Genomic DNA, 15,212 nt, shown 5'->3' with positions numbered 1-15,212 from the left:
AGGGCGCTAGGGCATGTCGTATAATGAACAGTACCACCCTGTAGGAGGAAACCATGCGTACTTTAACTGTGACTGCACGGTACAGAGCGTATTAGACCGCAGTCTCTGCAACAAAATGTGATTGAATAAATGGTCACTAGCATGGAAACCAGGCACTTCCGAATATAAGTTCATTAGACCTTCTTTGTTATGTATCTTCTCATCGATAAATCTCTGCAGTTTGTACACAGTGTAAAAAATCATCCTGTATAAAGTTAGTAAGATAGAGTGAAATGAGATCAGCTCACCACCATCCGGAGAATTAATGTTAATATGACTGGGCTGGTGCGCTTCCACCCCCACCCCCCCTCCCTCCCACTCACCCAAAATGGACTGATAAAGGGTTACACAAAATACCAAACGGGACACTGATAGTACTGATGTTGCACATCGAGATGATTCTGTTTGTCGTAAGCAAATCAGTATGGAAAATTCTAGTGAGAGTAATCTGAGAATGCAAAGAACAACTATGCATCTGCTCCGGAGAATCTGGTTGGTTGTGGTGGAGAATAAATTAGGCCTTCCTGATATCGAGGAGGCCTAGACAATTACCTATCAAGGTTTCCGTATATGTATCCCTAAGATCATTTTGGATCATGCTAGATCATATGGTACTGATCGTGATGTCTTTTCTGGTTATGACTCCTAAAATTACAATACATTCGTGTTACGTTTTTCGCTGGATGTATACTTGATGTGGAAGACTGAAGTTTTAATCGATTATTCGGTGATGGTAGAATATAATATTCAGCTACTCTACTTAAAAAAAAAACGATCAGGAGCTATATTCATTTATATGCCTATAGTTTTAACGTTGAAATCGATTACACAAACCTGCTGTACTGACAGCAGTTTTGGAATTCAAAGTTAATCTGCCGTACGATTGAAAATCATTTCGTCTGATCCGTTAATTTAGACCCATAACTGAGAATCATGCTTCATTATGCCCTGGCAACGATAGATAGCGGAACCATGATCCTTCCAAATGTTTTGCGATTGGGTTTTCTCTAACGGTTCTCCGAACTCTAAGTCACTTAGAAGAAAACCATTCGATCATGACGTATCCTCCCAATCCCCTTAGAACACAAGCGCATATTCGTTATGGTACCATGTGCCACTCGCAAAAACCAGAGCTGAAGTGAAAGAGGAACACGTCTATCTGTACAAGGTCTATTTTCCGTTATATTACATTGGCTGTGAATGTTATTTCTCAATACTGTTTTTGAGCATTTGTGCCTACCAGTAATGAGTGCATTTTTACGCTAATGATTTTTTGAAGGAGTGTGTTACAGCGACAAACAAGTTACAGCTACGAAGTTGGTCAGCAACCTTGTAAAACATATTGGTGATTATGCAGTACATAGGCGCTGCTGACCACAGCGTCGTATTCTGCCTGTTTACGTATCTCTGTATTTGCATACGCATGCCCATACCAGTTTCTTTGGCGTTTCAGTGTAGGACTATTAGAAAGGAGAATAATTCTTACAGAAAAATGAGATCCTCAGAAAAATGCAACATTTTGGCAGTTAACAAATAACAACGAAATTTTTCAGAACATACAAAACAGATAAGAAACAACAAGGATGAAGAAAGTACTATTTTTGTACATATCTACAGAATGGCTGACAACGGACTTACCAAGCAGCTCTTCGGATATCTTAGGGAAAAGAAATTAACAACCACCGTGATTCAAGAGACTAGGAACGACTTAGAAGGGAGCATCAAAAGAGAAGAAGAGATACTGGAAAGAGAGATTTTTAGTGAAAATGTTTTAAAAGAGGGAAACTCCTGTTGGAAAAGAAAATTGGCACAAATTGATCTGAAGACAGGAAAAAGAAATGTAGTGAAACAATGAAGGAAGTAAGAAACAAACTGCAGTAAACTAAGTGTGAATATAGGGGACTGTAGCACTTTTTTAATGAAGTGTCTTCATCTAAAGTACTAGATATTTTCCTCATAAGAAATGAGTTACAGCTTTTTTTCGAATAAATCTTATCTATGTGATTTTCTCAAGTCATACAACTGGCCTCTACCGCAGCCAGGAATCTGTAACTGTTTGTCTCCTGTAGGGCTAGGTTTCCAAGTCCAAGCATGGACCTACTCAACTGACATTGGCCTGTATGTACATTGTTTTATTTCATATATATATTGTTTCTGTTGAAAAAAATATTAATTAAACCAGCCGTAGTTGACCCTCAGCACTATCCACTTCCCCCACAATGAGCGCAAGAACCCCGTCTTCAAGCCTTATCTGCACAGTCAGCTCTAGGAAGAAACTAACTGTTTATTTTAGCGACTGACGTCACAATAATTCCTTTCGCTATTTTGACAATTCCCTGTTTATTGGAGTAAACAGGAAGACGAGGAGGAGAATTACTCAATGCTGTCTTTCTAGGGGAACGCTGGGGGATGCGTACCCCTAAACTTTTTCGTCGACAAAGTAATTTTTTTGCAATGTTGAGAACTTGGAAGAGTGCCAAAGATTTATTTCACAGACGTAAATTTTTTACTTCATTTTTTAGTGTTGGTAATTGCAATACGAACGATATCAGTGCATTTTTTGGTGGGAAAAGCGATATCATTGACTGTTTTAAGCATTTCTAAGCTGCGGCACCCGTTCTCGACAACTGAATCGCTGGCAGCCATATCGACAAGATGTGGGCGATGGTAGTGCTAAACGGATATGCGTACGCTCAAACGCCGAGCTACCGATAGATGTCTCTACGGTCCCGCTACCATGATCCTCCGCGATTCATTGCCATCTTTGTTTTGTTGCTCTGTATTCGTTTGCGTTTGCTGTTCCCCCTTGTCGGTTGTGCGAAGTTTTCAGTGTCCTGTCTTTCGTTGCAACTTGTAAGTTAAGTTGGAGGTGAGAGATTAAGAGAAAACTAACGAACTATTTTACTTGTTCGCCTGCATTAAACCTGAGCACTGAACTTACATGTGAAAATGCAGTGAAAGAAAGTGTGCATGATAGAAAATTAAATGATCGTCCAGAATGTTGGACTCTGGAAGAAGAAAACGCATTTTGTGAAAAAAATGACTGATTGATCGTTTCAAACAAAAACCTCGGCTGCAGAATTTGCAAAGAAGTAGGAAGTTTAGGCATAGAAAGAAATAAACAAAGCATGTACATTGCACAGCCTTGGGGTACAGTATCTGTGTCATTTTCAGGTGGTTCCAGTAAAGAGGAAATGGTTTCTTTGCGTAAAGTCAACTGAAGAGTCCAATACCATTTTTTTTTTTGTAGTTCGACATGTTGATGACGTCATGACTAAAAGCATACGGGTGGTATCCCAAGCTTCAATTATAAGTAATTTTCGCTGCATTATATCCAATGTTGGAGTACCCTCAAACTTTTTTTTTAGAAAAAAGCACTGGAATTACTTATTGCTGAGAATTAGTTAGTTGCCACCAAAACCTATAATGGCGTTTACAATGATTTTGCAGGGCAGGAAGATGGCAATCCCAGAGCAGCTGACGTGGTGCGGGGGGGACACCATAATGGAGGCGTCCGTGGAGCAGCACGAGGGAGCGGACGGCCAGCATCTCTTCTCGGGCTACGTGTACACGCCTGTAGATGTCGACGAAAAGTTCCTGGTGAGTGGGCGTTGTTGAACTGCGGAGGTGCGCACAACGCACCACGAGGTTATCCTCACAAGAGACTGTATTATTTATTTACTCTTCACAATTACAACCTATTCTCTTATAAGCTAAAACAGGCCATACAAATTACATTTCCTTGGATAGCAATACATTTTATTTGTCTCTGATACTTCATTCTTTTTTTAAATACTACAACTACTTCCGCTGCTGCAGCACTACAATAAGACCCTTAAGCAGTAACCCAACTACTAGTACTAATATAAGCCCTACAGAATCTGTTCTCATTTTGTTCATTTATTTTGGTTCACTTAACTTGTAGATGGTTGTTTGCACTGCTGGATCCGCCCCCATACTACACCGGTCAACAGCCATTTTGTGCTGGATTCCATCGTCGGACAGCTCGTCAACTGTGTTTCCACTGTAGCAGGCAGTTCCACCCATCACTGTTACGTCTTAAACTCCACACTTCCATAATCACTTGCACTAACACAACGTAGATTTTTGGGCAATTGTTTCATTTGGTGGTGGCCAGCCTCAGTTATCTTCTCTCCATCTGCAGAACGTATTGTGCAGCCTGATTGGTAGCATGATGACTTAAGATTCAATGTCTCGTCTTCCTTGGCCTTCCTGGATACTGCGGCTGCAGTATCGCCAGGTCGACTCGCTCCTTAGTGTTGCTTTGGGATCCAATATCCTTAATACCTGACGTCCATTAGCCGCCGCATCTTCATAGTACGCGCCGTCCCACAATGTGTGTTCTGGTGTGCCCGCACTGCCGCAGGTGCAACTCTCATTCATCTATCTTTTGATTTTGTATAGAAACGTAACATATCTACATCTTCGTCTACACAGGTACTCCGCGAGCCACCGTACGGTGCGTGGCGGGCGTACCCTGGACCACCACTTGTCAAATCCTGTGCGCTTCCACTCGCAAACAGAGCGAGGGAAAAACGACTGTCTGTATACCTCCTAATTTTTCGTATCTTATCTTCGTGGTCCTTACGCGCAATATATGTTGGTGGTTGTAGACTCGTTAGGCAGTCAACTTCAAATGCCGGTTCACTAAATTTTCTCAATAGCGTTTCTCGAAAAGAACGTCGCCTTCCCTCCAGGGATTCCCATTTTATTTCCTAAAGCATCTCCGTAACAGCTACGTGTTCTTCCAACCTACCGGGAATAAATGTAGCAGCCCGCCTCCGAATTTCTTCAATGTCTTTCTTCAGCCCGACCGTATACCTGTGCCAAGCAGTAGAGCAGGACCCAAGAATAGGTCGCACCAGCGTCCTATATGCGGTCTCCTTTACAGGTGAACAACTCTTTCCTAAACTTCTCCCAACAAACCGAAGTTTACCATTCGCCTTCCCTACCACAGTCCTCAAGCTCGGCCATGGCTAGTCAGTCCACTCGATGGGTTAAGAAACCTCGTTTTTAATCTCTCCCTGATATTAGGGAGAAATTCATACATTCTCCTGCCTGTGATTGAAATGTCCCATTCATTTTGCAACAGTTGCAACACGCAATCTTTTATTACCTTTCTCGAATTGGCCTCAGTTCCAAGCACCCTTCGTACTTCCATGTGACTTTCTTTAACCAGTAAAAGTTTCTCCTTTTCCTAGTTTTCAAGTCCAGTGTGCATATTCCTTAAATTACTACAAAGCAAAGTGCAGTTATGAGCTCTCATGGGTGTATAAATACCACCTCCAAATTAAATGTCATTTCTACGTAGTTAAGATGATCGAAACCTTCAAACGCCGCCAATAGATGGAAGTATCGATGCCAGTGTGCTAACAAATTCAGTTTGAAGATGTAGATAGCGGATGAAGTGCGAAGTTCAACTGGGTACCGAGTTTAGAGGAAAGTCCCTGGTTGGAACACATTGCTAACCGGGGGATTCTTACGAAGCGAGTGTAGTGTCACGAAAATAAGTATGGGTTTGGTGATGGTAAACTGATAAAGACAGGAAAGATATGCGATAGGAAGAAAGATCAGGGCGGCTAAGCACCTGCATGTCAGACGACCATCAGTGCCTTGTAGACGGGTTCATTCAAGACGATCGTTGCATTTATGTGTGACAGGCTGCACACGCACTCAACATCTACCGTTGCAGCAATGTATCGCGCACAACACGGTGGGCTAGTAGAAGACGTGTTACCGAGCGAGGCGGCGCTGTGCTCAGTACACTGGACTCCCATTCGGGAGGACGAGTGGTTTCAACCCGCGTCCGGACATCTTGATCTAGGTTTCCCGGGTTTTTCCCAAATCGCTCCAGGCAAATGCCGGGATGGTTCCCATGAAAGGGCACAGCCGAATTCCTTCTCCATCCTTGAATCAAACCGCCGCACTCTGTCTATAATGATCTCGATGTCGACCGGATGTTAAATTCTACTCTTCCTTCCTTCTGTCTTTAGGAAAACACGTTCTCTTTTGGTATGCCGCAACTCTCAGATGGGAACAAAACCAAGCGAATGAGATTTCCTTTCGAGTAGTGACTGCGGTATCGGGTGGAGGGTGTTCCTTCACTACATCTTATCACCACTGGTGACGTAACATAGGTGCAACAAGTGACAACAGACATGAAGAAGGCACCAGTGTCAAGGGAACACCTCTCATCTCACCCTTCCCCATAAGAAATCCAAAACAATATTATCTGCGATGAAGGGTAACGTCACTGACTGTTAGATGGGCAGCGTGTGCTGCTGGTTGATTTCCTCGTCCGTGGGTAGACGGTCGCTGATGGCAGTTACGATGGGATGCTTGGACAAAGATATTTTGCAGAAAAGGTGGGATTGCATTCTGAAGGTGTCGCATTGTTGCACGACAACAATCGACCGCTTATGTTTACGCATGTTAGGATCCGGCTCTTCTGACTGTGGGTTGGAACACCATCGGGAATTCGCACCAAGCGATTTTCATCTCTTCTGACCTCAAAGACAGACCTGTTCAGTCACCTCTTCGGAACCTATGCTGACGTTCTGTGTGCGCTTGTGGATCCTAGACCGGGACCCATGTTTCTTTTATGCCTATTTCAAGAGAGTGGATTACCGATGGAACAAGTACGTACTTAGACAACCGTGGTGACTATGTGGAAAAACAATATGCACTAGCGCCGTGGTAACTTCGTATAACTCTTTGGTTTCTTGGATAATTCTGTCTTCGCAGAGCGATTTTTACCTTTTTGAACCACCCTCGTACATTACATAATTATATACCGTGGTATCAAATACTTACGTTTCATTGGGAAAATGGACTGTTTTGATTCGCTGTATACTATAACTCCTTTGATTCCATATATATGATTTTTACCAGGAAAGTACCCCTATCTCCAACGGCTATAAGCGAATACAAATAGTTTTCAAATACGAGGATGTGCCTGTTCTACCGTTCATCAAGGGCAGTTACCTGTCTTTGTGGACGGTTGATAGCTGGCGGTCACTGAAGCAGCAGTATCGTGTACTGTTATGACCAGCAGATTCACAAGAGTCACAAATGAAGTAATATTCGGCAAGAAGATAAAAATTTCCTTGAAACAAAATGTGTTAACTCATGCAGTACTTTCTGAGTGGTGTTTCCTAAATAATAAGTTCCCATACTCGACATCCAAATGCAAATATAGACTTTTAGTTAAGTGATTAAAACACAACTGAATGGAACGAATCGTGCAAAACATATGGGTAATGCACTATTGTGGCTTTTGATGTTGGACTGCTGCAATGCAGAGACACCGAAAATGTTTTAGTGCGTCCACAGGAAGCCCGAGTTAAGTGTGCATAGTTTATATTTTATCCATCTACCTACCAGTTGTTTAAAAGGAGACAAATTGACACTATTTTGACTACTTATGATATGAACGAGTTTTTAGATATAAATATTTGTAAAATAATTTTATGTATTTAAAGTTTACATTTTAAAAAACACAATTTTTATACTTTCCCTAGTTGCTTTTATTCTCATTGCAAATTTGCACAGGGTCTACAGACAATAGCAGAACGTTCCGAGCATACAGATTTGGTGTTCTTATAACATGTAATTTGACTTTTTCTATCTTTCTTCTCTACACAGTATGCACATATTCTCCTTTTCTTGGCTAGTGGTTTCATTGCCCTTCCTGGATCCGGTGCTACTAATGAATTCATTGACTTCTTTCTCCCTGCTGGTTGCTTTCTCAAATTGACGATGGAAGTCTGACATCTCATTTTTTATTGGTAGCCAGCATATTCCAAATTATGTATGCATTCATTACACTTACATCGATCATGTTGAAGAAAAACCACCAATGGCCAGCGCCTTGTTCTTCTCTTCACACTGTAGCATCCCATCTTCTGGTTCGTGGTGTCAAGGCCACGCTTTGTGGCATTGTATGTCTTTATAACTTCAGGCTTGTGATGATGACTCCGTTGTGTGGTCATGAAGAGAACTAAGGACGGTAACAACTTTGTTTTTCTTAGGAACATAAGAGGCTATCATTACATCTGGTTGAAAACCAAATAATGTAGCGCATACTTAACGTCCATTAGGTATAATAAAATCGGCAGGCAGTTCACCTTTGCTTCCTCTGACAGTACCGACTAGTGTCAGATATTTTGATAACAAACCATCAGTTAAATCGTGAGATGTTAGAAACTTATCACAGGTGATATTACGTCCAGATTTTTCAAGTTCAATCACCAGGGTTTTCACAACATTCTCTCCAAGGCGTATAGCACTGGTTTTTTCCTTCTTCCCCATGTCCATTTTCATCTTCCAGCAGCAGGTTGTTGTACTGTCACAATCTGCCCGGAACTAGATGATCTACCAGGCTTTGATGGGATGTATTGTCGAAATGGACAGCGACCTCGAAATGTGAGCAACTGTTCCTCCGCAGTCACGCACCATCCTGATATGTAGTCATCCCTAAAGGTAATTTCCAACATCTCAAAAACTGCTCTCACTGGTTCCAATTTGTCACTTGACCTTCACTCACGCCGGGCTGCCTCACTGTCAAAGCGCAACACCCTCGGAATAGCATGCAAGCAGTTGCGAGACATAATTTCAGTGAACAGTGGTCGGCCATTCTCTACACTCCATACCTGACTGCTATCTTAATTTCTTGATTTGTAAACTCCAGTCAGGATCAATGCACCTATAAACTTTTATCATTTCATTCATGTCCATATCCACCCAGTTCTCATAAAAGATTCTACCTTCCTAGTTGGCCCACGTTCACACTTTGTCAGTGAGGGATACACGAAAGAAGAACGTAAAACAAAATTCTTCATTATCACAGTTCCTAATCGGACAACTTTTAGGGTCACTGGTCTTCTTTGAATACATCCTTTTACTCTGCCTACCAGAAATTCCAGTTGAGGAGCTGTAGCCCATATTTCATTCCCATTACGAGAAAAATAATAAGCCATACTCAACAGAAATTGCACTAAATTGTTCTTCTCCACCTTCGTAAAGGGACTCTTCATGATGGTCATCTCTGTGTACTTCTGAGTATTCTGCGATATATACCTCTTCATCGTCATCAGTAGAAATTTCACATTCACTAGGTGACATCAAGTTAGTCCCTGAATATATGTAACCCACAAAAACAAAATGCACATCATAATTTATTTTGATTAATTAATGCCCCCAAAAATGAATGGTTCAGGGACAGGGTTTAAACGTAGTACCTTAACTTCTAAAATGATAATATCACACTGGGTATCACTATAGGATTTATTATCCTAGGACACAAAGATAATTCAATATACAATGTAATGATGCTGTAATATAATCGGCAAAAAAAAGGTATTTGAAAATGAGCTGGTGGCAAAGTCAAATGGGGTCCTACTACGTAACTATAGTTCCCTGCATTGTATTGTGAGCAGGATGGAATTTCAAATGGATTAAAAACTCGACTACGCTGTGAACAGTGATTGAGTAAGATTACACATCTATAGGTTCAAATATGCAAAAATTCCGGGTGTGGCCACCACAGTGCGATGGTGCATGTAGCTGAGAGAATGAGCACGAATAAACAAGTCTCTCCCTCGCTGGTGCTGTGAATACTTTATCAAACTGTGAAGTCGGGTCGTGGGTAGACAGCTATCAGCACTGGGTTGCTCTACAGACTGCAAACAGGATTGCCGACCTCCATCACGAGCTGCAACAGCGGATAATTTCCCGACATGTCATGGATTCAGACGATAACTTGTTCCAACCGAAGATTATGAATGTAATCTGCTGATCTTTGAACGGGATACACTGACAGTAGTCACTCCTATGTCGACCACAGATTTGGTCTGCTACCCCAAGATTAAACACTATCTCTGACGGACAAGAGGGGACGCCACGACCTCTGTCTTTGGCCACCCAGCCACGCCCCAACACTTCCAATCGTGGCTGCCCGGGAGAACATACAAAACCCCTCCAAAACCACCATGCAAAATTCTCCTTTAATAGTGAGACTTGCCACAAAATTTCAGTGGCGCTCTGTGACATCAGAACGAACTGTTTCCAGCCCTCCAATTATCTTTCTCCTGTTTTGCCGCGCAGGAGGAGAAACTGCACCTGAGCACCGCAAAACACAGTCTGTGTGCGGCGCCTACCTGTCAGGCACCCCACAGTGTGAAGACATCAAGTTCTGAGAACGACATCCTCACAGTCCACATGCCTGGCGACGAGACGGCGGCCAGTAAGCCGTACTCAGCGGTGCAACTACACTACTGGCCATTAAATTTCTACAACAAGAAGAAATTCATATGATAAACGGGTATTCATTGGACAAATATATTATACTAGAACTGACATGTTATTTCATTTTCACGCAGTTTGGGTGCATAGATCCTGAGAAATCAGTACCCAGAACAACCACCTCTGGCCGTAATAACGGCCTTGATACGCCTGGGTATTCAGTCAAACAGAGCTTGGATAGCGTGTACAGGTACAGATGCCCATGCAGCTTCAACACGATACAATAGTTTATCAAGAGTAGTGACTGGCGTATTGTGTCGAGCCAGTTGCTCGGCCACCATTGACCAGACGTTTTCAGTTGGTGAGAGATCTGGAGAATGTGCTGGCCAGGGCAGCAGTCGAACTTTTTCTGTATCCAGAAAGGCCCCTACAGGACCTGCAACATGCGGTCGTGCATTATCCTGCTGAAATGTAGGGTTTCACAGGGATCGAATGAAGGATATAGCCACGGGTTCTAACACATCTTAAATCTAACGTCCACTGTTCAAAGTGCCAAGGTCACCGAGACGTGTAACCAATGGCACCCCATACCATCACGCCGGGTGATACGCCAGTATAGCGATGACGAATACACGCTTCCAATGTGCGTTCACCGCTATATCGCCAAACACGGATGCGACCATCATGATGCTGTAAACAGAACCTGGATTCATTCGAAAAAATTACGTTTTGCCATTCGTGCACCCAGGTTCGTCGTTGAGTACACCATCGCAGGCGCTCCTGTCTGTAATGCAGGGTCAAGGGTAACCGCAGCCATGGTCTCCGAGCTGATAGTCCATGCTGCTGCAAACGTCGTCGAACTGTTCGTGCAGTCGGTCGCGGTGGCCCAGCGGTTCTAGGCGCTTCATCCCGGAACCGCGCGGCTGCTACGGTCGCAGGTTCGAATCCTGCCTCGGGCATGGATGAGTGTGGTGTTGGATGGTTCAAATGGCTCTGAGCACTATGCGACTTAACTTCTGAGGTCATCAGTCGCCTAGAACTTAGAACTAATTAAACCTAACTAATCTAAGGGCATCACACACATCCATGCCCGAGGCAGGATTCGAACCTGCGACCGCAGCGGTCACGCGGTTCCAGACTGTAGCGCCTAGAACCGCACGGCCACTGCGGCCGGCGAGTGTGGTGCCCTTAGGTTAGTCAGGTTTAAGTAGTTCTAAGTTCTAGGGGACTGATGACCTCAGATAGTGCTCAGAGCCATTTGAACTATTTGAACTGTTCGTGCAAATGGTTGTTGTCTTGCAAACGTCCCCATCTGTTGACTTAGGGATCAAGACGTGGCTGCACGATCCGTTACAGCCATGTGGATAAGATGCCTGTCATCTCGACTGCTAGTGATACGAGGCCTTTGGGATCCAGTACGGCGTTCGGTATTACCGTCCTGAACCCATCGATTCCATATTCTGCTAACAGTCATTAGATCTCGACCAACGCGAGCAGCAATGTCACGATACGATAAACCGCAATCGCGACAGGCTACAATCCGACCTTTATCAAAGTCGGAAACGAGATGGTACGCATTTCTCCTCCTTACACGAGGCATCACAACAACATTTCACCAGGCAACGCCGGTCAACTGCTGTTTGTGTATGAGAAATCGGTTGGAAACTTTCCTCATGTCAGCACGTTGTAGGTGCCGCCACCGGCACCAACCTTGTGTGAATGCTCTGAAAAGCTAATCATTTGCATATCACAGTATCTTCTTCCTGTCGGCTAAATTTCGCGTCTGTAGCACGTCATCTTCGTGGTGTAGCAATTTTAATGGCCACTAGTGTATTTTGCGAGACGCCAGCCAGTCGTTTCCTCTGCCAGGCTACTGTCCTCTACACCCCGGCTGATACAAATGCGTACCGCCGACCATTACCCAGGGATCGTCTTTGTCATCATCGGTCCCTAGACTTACACACTACTTAAACTAACTGACGCTAAGGACAACAAACACACCCATGGCAGGGGGAGGACTCGAACCTTCGACGAGAGGGGCCGATCGCCTTTGTCGATACCCCACTACTGTCACCGACCGACCGCCTGCTGGTAACTCTCTGGTCTTAGTAGCGAGTAGATAATAAAACATAGTTCCCAGGTGTTTTCCCTAACAGTACTACACTACTACGCGTGATTTTTTCAAGCGCACCATTCCTCGCAGAATGGCCACACTCGCTGATTCAGTAGAAAAATATAGAAATGAGACCAGAGAGAATACCCAATTTAAGCAGGGCAAACGAAGTTAGACCTCACTGTACCCGACCACAAGTTATTTCATGAACCTAATCGGCCCCTCTCCCACTGATAACATTTCGAGTGAGTGATAGAAGTTGAATAAAGGAAAAAAAAAAGTAACGCGGCAAGCCAAAAAGAGCTAGGAGCAAATGTAGACGTGTGCTTTGTCGGAGATTTTGTTTGGTTTAAGAAGGTAATGAACTCTCTGTACTGTCGCAGCTGGTGTTGGAAATGTACCTGCCGATGCCAGACGGCGGGACAGAAGACAAGCCTACGGTGCTCAAGTTGCCGGACCCCTGTCGCACCCTGAAGTCATCCATGCCCGACATGCTGGATGCCATTGCCTCCATGGTCAACCGGGAGGCGGAGTGTCCTGGTCCAAAGGTACGTATCATCACATACTTTCACAAACTAAACGTTGCCAGCTTTACAATAAGATATATACTTGGCTCCCTGTCGCTATACGGCGAAATAAGATCCCTACAGTTAACGCGCACTTGGTGCGGCTGCGTTGCGCGTCTATCGCGGCCAGTAACGTAAAGCGTTTTTGTTTACGTTTCCGTGGCAACAGCACAGTGCTATCGTTATTGTTAGCGACTGTAGGTGTTAGACGCTACTGTCGGCAGGACTCTCCTCCTCGCGTTCGGGAGTTGCCAACTATGATGCCAGTAGTCAGGGATCTTCCCTCGCCATATGCAATTTGGATAGAAAGAACTGTACTTGTTGTTTCTGTCCTGTCCTGTTCTTCTTCCAATGGTAAAGTGTGCAATATGCTTTAATCCTGTTCACGTGCTTAATGTAGACATAAAGCGGTCCTTGCGCACGCAGCAGCTGCGGCAGTAGCCAGTGCAGAATGATTTTCAAGAACTTGCTTAGATCACAGGGATTTTCTGTCCACGTAACAGCCTCATAGTTGACCCTCTGTTAGGGTCAGTTACTGACTTTAATCACTTTAAAATTTTTTATCTAAAAAAACTTGTATTTCAGAACTGTGTAACTTTTAAATTTCGATTACAGAGTCGTCCTGTATTCAGATCTAGAATAGCTTTTGCTACCCTTCTTCTGAACACGAACATTAATTGTACACATCACTTTCATTTGCCAGTTGCTCTATACTGAATCTATTTGTTAATGAAATTGAGTATAAAGATTGGCTATCAGCAATGCACAGAATGGCTTCTTCATCAATCACAACACATTGCTTAACTGTCGCGTATTTAAACTATGCCCTCTTAGAAAATGGTTCTACAGAATTATATGAAAATTTTACGAATGAATATACTCCCCTAATTTCATCTCAGAAAGTTCGTTTAGGCCCTACGATTGATTCTTATCTGCAATGGATAACTCAGCTCTTCTCTGTCTTGTTTACAAGGATATCAAGTATGCAGCATGGGAAGTCAGACCGTGTTGAGAGTAAGGGCACTTCGACTGTCAAAATTTTATCAGTAAACCGTCAACGTATTAGTAACAAATTTCTAGAATTTATTGCCCTCCAGGAAAGCTCTCGTTCACAAATTATTCTTGGAGTCGAAAGCTGGCTGAAACCCGAAGTGGAGAGCTCTGAGATATTTAGCGAGTCGAGGAATGTATAAGGGAAAGACAAACGGCTCTGAGCACTATGGGTCTTAACTTCTGAGGTCATCCGTCCCCTAGAACTTAGAACTACTTAAACTTAACTAACCTAAGGACATCACACACAACCATGTCCGGGGCAGGATTCGAACCTGCGACCGTAGCGATCGCGCGGCTCCAGACTGTAGCGCCTAGAAAGGCTCGGCCACTCCGGCCGCCAAAGGAAAGACAGATATTAGCGGCCATAGTAAGGGGGGGGGCGAGGGGGGGGGGGGGAAGCGGGAGTGTGCAAATTGGCAAAAATATTGTCGCTATTGAGGTCGAAGTGGAGTGCGACAGTGAAGTTATCTGGTAGCGTGTAACCAGGTGTAGGTGAAACCAAGTTAAGCTTCTAGTTATAAGCTAGTAAAATAATACACAAACGAACACTCTACCTTCCTGTGCTGCTGCTCGAACGGAGCTGTCTTACAACCGTCACTGACTGTTCATACGGAACAAACGACTGTGGCCATGTAGTTTTACCGATAGTAGGTGATGACTTTTTGTATATATGTATGTATATATGTCTTTCTCGACATTCGTGTTTCTGCAGAAGACTGTGTTGCTTGCGCATATGATCTTCCCTGCTGTGCTATGACATTTAAAAATCCGTATGTTTCCTTTACGTCCACAGGGAAATTACAGCTTCACAGATCAGACTATGAAGATGCCAGTGGACTCTATGCTTCTGCCTCTAGGGGACTACAAGGTGCACGTGGAGTCATTTCTAGAAGACAAGAAAGCTTCCTGCGCCGACATGGCCTTCAAATTGGTCGAAGAGTGAAAGTAAACGTTGACAATAAATACTTATGAACAAATGTAAACTTTATTTATTTCAGACGAGTCCGATATTTTTTACATTTGTACAAATTCCTATATTCTCGTAACTTTGTTTTCGTTAGCAAATGTAGTAAGAGAATGAATAAGTGATATTTTGAAGATAAAACCGCTTTAGCTGTAAGTACTTTATGTACAAGTACGATCGGTTTCACAGCATTTTAGCTGCAGCATCGGGTGCA

The 15,212-nt window shown here is 43.5% G+C and overlaps 1 protein-coding gene across 1 annotated transcript in view; it reads left to right on the top strand.

Moving 5' to 3' along the window:
- Positions 1–15,009, top strand: part of LOC124805056 — a 34,180-nt gene extending 19,171 nt beyond the window's left edge. Inside the window, exons 2-4 of the mRNA XM_047265482.1 lie at positions 3,490–3,639; positions 12,799–12,963; positions 14,828–15,009. Of these exons, the coding sequence (XP_047121438.1) occupies positions 3,490–3,639; positions 12,799–12,963; positions 14,828–14,977 (465 nt within the window). The 3' untranslated portion in view covers positions 14,978–15,009. The remainder of the gene's footprint in view (positions 1–3,489; positions 3,640–12,798; positions 12,964–14,827) is intronic.
- Positions 15,010–15,212: the final 203 nt, after the last annotated feature.

This window comes from Schistocerca piceifrons, chromosome 1, assembly GCF_021461385.2.
Source record: "Schistocerca piceifrons isolate TAMUIC-IGC-003096 chromosome 1, iqSchPice1.1, whole genome shotgun sequence".
Lineage (NCBI taxonomy): Eukaryota > Metazoa > Arthropoda > Insecta > Orthoptera > Acrididae > Schistocerca > Schistocerca piceifrons.
This window is presented reverse-complemented; position numbering and strand designations above follow the sequence as displayed.